Below are 10,102 nucleotides of genomic sequence, written 5' to 3'. Positions count from 1 at the left end.
CTTACATAAATACCATGATAGGTACAGTGGGGAATAACTTTTAGAAGGTTGTAGCACGGCCTGTTTTCCCTGCTTTAAAATAAGGAAAAAATACTTAATAAAGTTGGGAAATGCGCTGGGAACTGCCAAACAATGTAGTTTGAATTCGGATGAACGCTGCCAGGGCACGAAGTGAGAGAGGAACATAATGAGCTGCAGTGGGACAGACTGCAGCAGATTGAGGCCCGAGGTACCCACAATGAGATCAACATTAAACAGCATTTTGTGACAAGTGAAAATAAAGATGATTCGCATAGTGAGTACAGCCCCAGTGGCTTCTATGCTTTATGCAGTATGTTTATACACTGTTTGGTTGCAGAAAAATAAAATATTTATTTGAAGGTTTCAGTGCTATCTTCTTTAAAAAAAAAACAACATTTTAATAATTTCTTTTTTTTTGTATGGATGTATTAAAAAATGCAGTTAATTTTTGATTGTTGCTTCATGGAAAACAAAATGTTAATTGGGAGTCTTGGGAGTCCTCGTCCTTATTGTGTTTCTTTTGCACTAAGAAATGCGCTCCCCAAAATGTTGACAGAAAATAGGAGAACAATAACTCCACATTCTGTGGCTTTCCTCTGGGAGCATCACATTTAAATATCTTAATACCTGCTCAACTAATGAGTATGAAATAGATTTAAAATGCCACAATATGTCTGTCTTGTAACAACAGGTTCATCATCACAGGCCTGTCTGTAAAATAGCCCATGCAGGTGATCCTTTCTTTGGTTTGTCATCTTTAATAGACAGAGAGCAAATCTATAAGTTAGAACTATGATCTGAACCAACTGTTCTTGAGTTTTCAAAACAAGACGGTTCCCCACAGGGTAAGTTAATTGACTCAACATTCGACACAAGTTGGCTGGTAATTGCTAAACCATCTCTTTGGCACCGCGCTCCCACGGATACATTGTAATTTACTTTGAGGTGATGCTAAGTGTCGCTGCGCGTGTGAGAGGAGTGGAGACGGGCTAAGTACAGAGAAGAAAGTGTCAAAAGGAGACGCAGATCGAGCTTATCTGTGAGCTCAGGCCTTCCTTTGTCGGAGCGGCTCCTTTTCCTGACGAAGGCTCTTTGAACCTGACAGAATAATTAAAAAGGAGAAGGGGATGAAACGCTGACATTTGCATTTTGACCTTTTTGATTTACGTGGCGAAAATTGCTCCCCGTTTCCTCCACAGACACATTATAATATCAGTCCGCCCTTGTATGTGTGTGTGAAGCGTGTGTGTGTGTAAAACTATGCGTTTAGGTTTGCGCTTCAGAGCGCATATGCGTTGGCGTCCGTAAGGGTTCTATATGCGGACAGGCAGTGTGTATTTATGAGTGTGTGGGAAGGAATACAAGAATAGATTCATGGCATATTACCCAGCCCATCTCTTCATTAAGGAGCTGTTTTCCAGTAAGCGGGCTCTATTTGAATAGCTAGATTGTCCAAGCAGTGTGCAAACGAGGACTAATAGCCGCGTGCCCTTGTCACAGGCGGACCCAAAGTCAGACTGAAGAACCTTGTACGTGTGTGTGTGTGTGTGTGTGTGTGTGTGTGTGTGTGTGTGTGTGTGTGTGTGCGTGTGTGTGTGTGTGTGTGGCAGCATGTAACATAATTTCTGTAAATGCAAGGTTACCTGCTTTGTTTTTATATTGTCCACCTTGGTGTGTCTTCTTTCAGAAAAGTATAGTCAAAGGACAACTTTTGCACACTAATCCCAGCCCCATGATGGTGATGGTGATGGTGATGGTGATGGTGATGGTGATGGCGATGCTGATGCTGATGGTGATGACCTTGCGTGAATTACGGCCGTGACTTCCGGTTATCCCTGCGAGAGTTCACGGTGTGCGAGCCGTCCTCCCCGTTCTTGCAGAGGAATGATCCGGAAGCTGATCCCGTCACATTCCCGACAGCATGACATCATACTGCTGAACCAAGACACACGAGCCACGAGGAGCCAGCAGCCTCTACTTCCTGCCTCAGTTGGAGCTTTACCTCCTGCACTGAATGCAGTAATCTCAGTGTGTACACTGTTCATCTCCTGAATGGTACTGTGCAATGCATGTGAGACCAACTCACTAAATCTGTTGGCCTATGATATCATCAACAATATTACAGCCTTTCATAGTTCAGAATGAACATGTATTCACAAAGCACAGAGAAGCTCAGACTACACAACTCCCAGTGGGAGAGGGAACTTAATTCTCCGCTACGGTGGACATTCCTACACGATATCTTTATGTAGCTATTAGTTGTGTGATGCTACCGTAATGCTCTGAGTGTCGTACAGAGAACCTTGAGTCCCCACACTGGTCGCCCCGTGTTCTCTAACGCTCTCATTCCCTTGTACCTCTTGGTCGGCCATGTACTGTGCTTGTGCACCATACATGAGTAAAAAACAACAACATGGCACTGTAAATTGGAAAGAATTGAAAGGATAAAATGACTCTCAGGCTGGCCGTGTAGGTGTGGAACAACCTTGTGTTTTAGTGGGTAGGATTAGATATGGTGAGATATGTTTAGTCTATGCGTAATACAGAAATATGGTTTTGTGTTCACGTGCTATAGATTACATTTTTATCTATAAGGAAAGTTGTCCAGGTAGTTACTTGCAAATATGCTTTTTTTTTTCTCCTTCTGTTTTATTTCAACTAACACCCAATAATTAGTATTCTTTTTGTCAGTTAATGGTAGACATGCTTCATATACCTTAAGCACAATATGACCGTTATTTGGAGGCATGAAGGGTTGGGGAGGATTTTGGAAGAAGCATTTCTTTCATAGAGCACTGAAACAGCACCGCAATGAGCCAGACAGGGAATTGCCAGGCCAAGGATAAAGGAAAGTATATGAGCAGAAAACACATTTGTTATGAACCCAGGAGTGTAAGCAGATGAAACCTATTTCTTGAGAAAAACATTGCGTGTGAGGGGGGAATAGTTCGAAAGGAGTCTCTGGAGTTTCTGATGAATCATCTTGGGTCCAAATGAAAGACAGGAATCTAAAAATACAGACACACAAGAAAAAGAAGAAAAAAAGGGAAAAATGCAACGAAAGTGTGAATAATTTAATCATTCCTCAGTGATCAGCTCCTAAAGTAGATGTTAGGGGAACTAATATTAAGGAATGAAACGTACTGACCCATTTTAAACGCTCTCTGTTTTCTGCTCTTCTTGTTTTTCTGGGTTAAAAGGATGCATCCTATTAGTTCTAATAAGGGTTTCGAGTTTGCAGAACACTCACTCCTGCTGATCTTCTATGTCTGCGGCACTCGCTTTACTTTTTCAAAAGGTGGAGGCACAAGAATGCAAATAAAAAAACAGCTCATTAATCCCTGTGTATACGACGGTAAAAAACTTCATCTGGTCTAGGAGCGCGGCCCCATTCTGTCGAGGCCCGAGAAAAATGGTAGAAATGGTATTTTTTTGCATTTGTGAGAGAGGGACCATTTAAACGGGAGAAAAAGATGCAGCCCAAATGCACGTCTTCACAGAAGTGTCCAGAAACTACCATGTGCAGCACCGGAGAATACATGAAACACACGTGCAGTAAAAGGACGATGAACTTTACACAATGCAAGATTACGGAGTTGTATATGATATCATACAGTTTCCTTTATGACCAGTGCTACAAACTACAAACTGCATATCAATCATGTAATCAAAACTAAATAATAGCCTAATTAGAACGGACAATAGTACAAATAGGATTTCAGTGGAAGAAGTCACAGGACCTTGGACATATATATTACACTGCCACTTAGTGGTTAAAACATGCCACCATGTGTGAGACTCTTCATTCAGTATCCACTGAGATCGTATAGGTTATTTCAGTGTTGTTCACTTCAAAAAGTCCTACACCCAGATTCTCTGAAGCAACGCTCACTTTCACTAAATATACGTTCAGTTTATCTCCACTTCTTAATTAAATGTAAATAAAAATAAATGGCAGCTGACTAAAGAAGAGTAGAGGAAGAGTTTACCTTCGCTGAATGTCCCAAAATGACTCTTCCTTTTTAAAAGCTCTAAGTAAAATACTACCATGGTTTTTAAATTATTACATTGATTTGAACTTAAGTTGAACTTAACAACTATGAGTTATTGTTATCCTGCATGCAAGCCTCAATAGCAGCAGGATTCTACATTACTATGGAGTAACAAAATGGACACTTTACGTTCTAATCCCTTGTTTTGTTTTTTATTGAGCTCTGAAGAGCGCGTGCATCCGTCAGCTGCTGAACGCTGAGCAGGTTTTCAAACAGGACCCGTGATGGAGAGAAGTCCGATGTCCGATTGAACCGCGTCAGAGTTCTGTTTTCTTCATTTTTTTGGCTTTCTTCATGTTTCCGGCCACTGTTGACAGAGAGCAGGCAAATTAGAATACGCAACATAAGTTCTTTCTCCTTTCTGATAAAAGGCTCATTGCAAAAATGCCCAATCAAAATAAAGTAAGAAAGATTTTAGCTTTCTTGTGCTTGAAAATACAATTTAACAGGCGGCCCAAGCCGTAGCAATGTCATCTGTGTTCCACCACTTTTGTCCAGACTGAAATATCTCATCACTAGTTGGATGGCTTGCCATGTGATTTGGTACTCATGGTCCCCAGAGGATGAATCTTATTGACGTGGATGATTCCCTGAATCTATAACACCAGCTGATCAAAGTGTTCACTTATCCAGTGAGATATCTCAACTTCTACTTGATGGATTGAGACTGAATGTGGATCATGTGTTCATGGTCCCCAGAGGATGAATCTCCCGCCATTATCTCCGACCAGCACGGAGACGCCCATTCACCGCTGCTTGCAGCTTTTTATGAAAAAAATGTAAACGCCTCTCTGTGTTGCCAGAGCATCGTTGAGTTCATCTCAAATCACATTTAATGCACCACGTAAAATAGTTTTTTAGCGATTTTGTCCCTATTTTTATCCTTAATTATCACCATTTCTATAAAAGTGAACCGATCCTCTGTTTCTATGAAAAAAGTTGTGGATGTGTTGAAAATGACACAAAAATCTCTACAAGCAGTTTGAGGAGGGAGGCCGCAAAATGTCTCCCAACTTGCTGTCAAAATATATAGAGGGAGGAAGATGAGGGTTAAAACCGTCTGTCTTCACGCTCCTGACAGGTGACGTGTGCCCCCCATCATCATCATCATCCTCGGAGAGTGGACAGTCACTCACAGAGTTTCATGTCAGCCGGCCCGTAGGTGTAGAGGCTGCTCGGGAGCTTTCCCACAATATCGTCGCGCACGGTCAAGGATGGATCTGCAGAAAGAGGATCAACATTATCTGATGAGGGCAACGAGCAGTGAAAATATGAGGTGAAAAAAGAGGGAGAGCAGGCGGTGGTGCTTATAAATACAAACAGTGAGGACATGTGAAAGAGAAGTGAACGGATGGCAGGTGTCAGTCTCGGTGTCAGCGAGGAGCCGCGTGGTGACGTCTCAGCTAAATAAGTGGGACTGAGTGGAAAAATAAAATCTCCAGTTCATAGTTTACCGAACACTTCCCACACCATCATTAATAATACATAACTGAGTCTGTTAGCCTGCATTTCGTTCCTTCTCATCAGTGCTACATATACACCATTTATTAGGTCCAAATCCTTATTCTGCTCAAAAAGATTTAAAAAAAAACTTCTGTGAGATATTTCAGCGTCTCAAAAGGATGCACAAATCTGTCCTGAGTATTATCCAAATACGTTCTTGTTTCGCAGAGTGATCCATTCAAGGGAAAATGTAAATGATCAATTGATTATCCTGTTAAATATTAAAGATTGGGGCGGCAGTAGCTCATGGGGAGAATGGTTGTTCTGAAACCACAAGGTAGCTGGTTGGATCCCTGGTCTCCCCATAGTTTTCATGTTGAAGTGTCCTTGAGCAAGACACTGAACCCCCAGTTGCTCCCCGGGCGCCTGTGTGCAGCACACTGATCCTTAATCACTAAGGATGGATTAAATGCAGAGACCAATTTCCCCCAAGGGAATTAATAAAAGATCATTTCTATTTCTAGGATCATTTCTGTTGCTGAAATCCATTGTAAAACATGATAAATGGGGTCGGACCAGAGGCCCCACGATACAATTATGTCCCAATACTACGATTTCATCTTATTGCGGTTTTAAACTTTTTGTGATATGTTGAGTATAGCAATAATGCAATGCAATTTATTACCTTTTTTTCACCTGCAGATTATGCACTTTGTTAACATCTGTTTTATCAAATAAAGATGACGTTTTCACTTGATCCACCTCTCTTCAATCCTTTTTTTATAGCAGCAGATTGGGTTTGTCATTAAGCAGACGGACAACCAGCGCTGTCGTCAAGATGAAATGTTGCATCATACACCTGACAAATGACCTGTTTATATGTCAGTCTACAGTTCAATCCCACCAAAAGGTTTCATTTGTATTTGCAATATTAATCAATGATAAAAGATCAGTGCTTGACGTCTGTTATCAATATAATTTTGCCACGCAAAACATTGCGTTACAGATTCCCCCCGTCCCTAAGAAATGTTGTCAATATTTACCAACAAAGATGATTCTGGGAACATAGTAGCCATCAAGGGCCATGTCCTCGCCCTCAGGCGTTTCCTGTAAAAAGCATAATTAGTCAAAAGTGAGCATAAAGTATTTGGCAGATGGTTACTTTTTAGATGCTGTTCTTCTTTGTACATAAATATAATGTAAGCCTGATATTGTTGCAGTGTCCACAAGTCACCTGAAGATATTGAACTAATTGACAGTGTATTGCATTTCAATTTAGGTAGTGCTTACAGAAGATAATATGCTTAAACCAAAACAAGGGACCAAAGTACTGATTAAAAAAATCATGTCATGACATTACTTCTTTATATCAGCGAGCATTTTTTCCGCCACTTGCCGCAATTTGTACACGCGCACGCGGTTATACTCTGACGCAAACATTTCCTCACATGTGCCCAGTGAACTTACGATAAGGTTGATCATGACGAAATCCTTCGCCATTATCTGGATGGACTTATCGGCAGCAAAGGCCTTCTTCAGCGCTGTAGAAATGATTTCCGTTTGGATTTGAGATTAGTCAAACAGAACTGGCCTTCAAAGTCATCATTATAGCATCATTACATCATTAGAATACTTTATGTACTATATAATTAATGCGGTTGCAACAACCCACCGATTCAAAAGGGAAACGCGTGTGTAAGGAATTGTAAATGTGTTCAGTCATTTTCCGTTGACACATATTGTGTTCATGAACTTCTGGCCCACGCGCTTTTGACCTTTTGACCTTTTGACAGGCGGGCGAGTTGGGAACAAGCTTTGCAGGTGGGTTAGAGCAGGAGGGACAGAGCGTGCGCGTCTAGTTTTCTTGCCAGAAGCTACGCAATGCAACAAGCTGTGCCCAACTTATTTAAAGTGTCCTCGAGTCAGTATCTTTGAGTCGTGAACCAAACGGAGCGAGGAGGAACACTGGTTCAAAGGGGCTGTAAAATATTCAGCTTTACTCCTGAAACCAGACGAAAGTGCAAAGTAAAAGCCCAGTTTCGCCTTGTAGGTAGTCTTTATTGTTAATGAGTTCAGGAATGCCAGTGGAGACTTGCTTCCTGAAAACCAGCTGAGTGATTGATGGATATGAGCGGCTCGGTGTTAGAAAGACAGTGCGGGGTGTGTAAGCCTATATTTCTATATTCAAATATTAGTCAGCCGTGATAACCCAGAGTGACTGCAGTACCTTGGCTGTGCGGGCAGTTGTCTTGATGATGGATGACCATCAAAGGCTTCTTGCTGTGAGAGCAAAACCACAGAGAAATGACTCAACACAATGAGCACAATGATGGGTGTGGATGCAATATTACACAACAGGCTCCCTGAGCTATCTAAGTCCCAAGGCTGGATTTGAAAAAAGGACAAATAAATAATTTCATGCTTTTGTTTTTGCCAGATTCCATTAGTAATAGATCAGATGGTGTTCTGCATTATACATTTTTTTAACCCAAACGTGAACGGGGAATCTCACAACATGTTTTGTATTCAAACTGTTTAGATATAATGTTTAGATATAATCTAATGGAGTCCATAATTAGAAAGCAGTATTTGTATGATCTGAGGTGATAGGTTTCTGCTTTCTGTGTGATGGTGATTCATTTGCATGCCATCTGGGATGCCCCAACTTTTACATTGTCATTCTACTCCCACAGACAAAAGTTCCCTCTCAGACGGCTATATTCAAGGCCGAATGTGTAGAGTCTGACCGTTTGACCATCTCCGCCAGGCCCTCTTCATAACTTGGGAGCCAGTGAAGGCGATCCCCCCATCCTGCAGGACAAAACAGCCACACAAAAAAACAACAAAAATGAATATGGCTCACTACCTCGTGGTTCTTATGTAATAACTGAATCGCTTCACAGACGAGCTCAATTCAAAGTCAAGATTTTATTTGTGTGTCTTGTGACTCAAACCCAAGCTCACAGCTTTACATTCAGTGAGCCAACGACTGTTGAGATGGAAGATGGAGCTGTGCAAGCTTTAAAAATAAAAGGAGGATCACCCACCTCTCGACAAGGACGGAGGCGTCACTTTGCTTTTGGGCTTCTGTCCAGCACTCGCACAGACGCCGAGGAACAAAGCGAACAAGACCAAGCGCAGCATCTCTACCTGTCCTCTGAGAGCACTGCAATGACAGGAGGCAATGAGAGGGAATTCAGTGAGCGTCTGCAATGAGAAAGACAATGTTTGACCCACTGCAATCACATGGCTTACAAACAGCACAATCATAAACCGCTCTGATCTTACGGAAAAAAACATTATTCCTTGTTTTTCACGCGTTCTCCTACAAAAGTCAACCAAACCCATTTTAAATCCCCACTCATGACAGAGAACAGCCTCTACAGATAACTGCAGTTCACATTCTCCTTGGCAATGCCAACTCACCAGACAAGTTGAACATAGCTGGCAATCAAACGGCAGAAACGGTGACGAAATAATTATTCCTAGATGCTGTCTTCAATAAAAGCTCCTGCTGCTGCCATGTTATTTTCCATATGGTTATTTTTGTGAGCTGTTATTCTACACATATGATTCACGTATTTATCATGCAAATACAAATTGTAAGTTTGTATTGCACTGTGAACTGACTGACAAACAACTGATACATCTCTGTCCCATTACTATAACCTAAAAACAAAAACATGAAAAAGTATGGTTCAAACAATATAGGCTTCTATGAAAACACTATGTTGATTTCCATGGAAAAAGCTATTCCTAATTCAAGTGTTTCTGACCCTGAAGTCGCAGACAGTATATGTCTTACCTTGACTGCATGAAGCAACAAGCGCCAACCGATAGGCTGTGTTCCCTTTTGTCATGTGTGGTTGATATTAAACGAACTCACCAAACAGGTATAGCAAATCAGTGTGCTCTATATAGAAAGAGAAAGAAATCCCTCACTGAATCACACACACTGTTTGAATTGCTCGAACTGAGATACAGAGTGATACAGGCTGGCTGTCACCAAAAAATGTCTCACACTGGGTGGATGTTTTGAATATGGGGATGGGGACTGGTGTGGTTTGCGGTCATCATACTGGCAACAAACCACTAGAGGGCTCAGCAATACATCGTATGTGGCACACCTCTTCAGCCAAAATGTGTCAGTTAGAGTATTGTTCTTAATACAGCAAGTGTTGCAACTTAGTCACAAAGCTGCAGGTCTTGATTAATTAAATTAACTACTAATTATTGCTTGATTAAATTAAATTCAATGTGCTTTATTGGCATGAATGTTAAACAAAGAGACAACATTGCCAACGTATTAAGATAACAACATTACAGTAAATTAGTTAAAATACAATAAAACAGTTGTGCTTCTTGACACAATAACATGGTTAATGAGTGTGTGTGTGTGTGTGTGTGTGTGTGTGTGTGTGTGTGTGTGTGTGTGTGTGTGTGTGTGTGTGTGTGTGTGTGTGTGTGCATGCATGCGTGTGTGTGTTGATCTATCTATCTATCTATCTATCTATCTATCTATCTATCTATCTATCTATCTATCTATCTATCTATCTATCTATCTATCTATCTATCTGTCGGTCTGT

General features: G+C 41.2%; 1 protein-coding gene across 1 annotated transcript; it reads right to left on the bottom strand.

The window, feature by feature from the left end:
* Positions 1-2,953: 2,953 nt before the first annotated feature.
* agr1 (anterior gradient 1) lies at positions 2,954-9,348 on the bottom strand. Its single transcript, XM_079230730.1, has 9 exons — positions 9,322-9,348; positions 8,564-8,682; positions 8,264-8,327; positions 7,744-7,796; positions 6,984-7,057; positions 6,560-6,623; positions 5,210-5,293; positions 3,170-4,380; positions 2,954-3,029 (listed from the first exon to the last, which is right to left on the bottom strand). Exons 1-8 carry the CDS (start codon positions 9,330-9,332, stop codon positions 4,331-4,333), a joined length of 519 nt encoding a protein of 172 aa, XP_079086856.1. The 5' UTR covers positions 9,333-9,348; the 3' UTR covers positions 2,954-3,029; positions 3,170-4,330.
* Between the last annotated feature and the right edge of the window lie 754 nt (positions 9,349-10,102).

The sequence above is a fragment of the Taurulus bubalis genome, assembly GCF_910589615.1.
Source record: "Taurulus bubalis genome assembly, chromosome: 15".
Classification (NCBI taxonomy): Eukaryota; Metazoa; Chordata; class Actinopteri; order Perciformes; family Cottidae; genus Taurulus; species Taurulus bubalis.
Note: the sequence above shows the minus strand (reverse complement) of the source record. Positions and strands in the feature narration are given on the sequence as shown.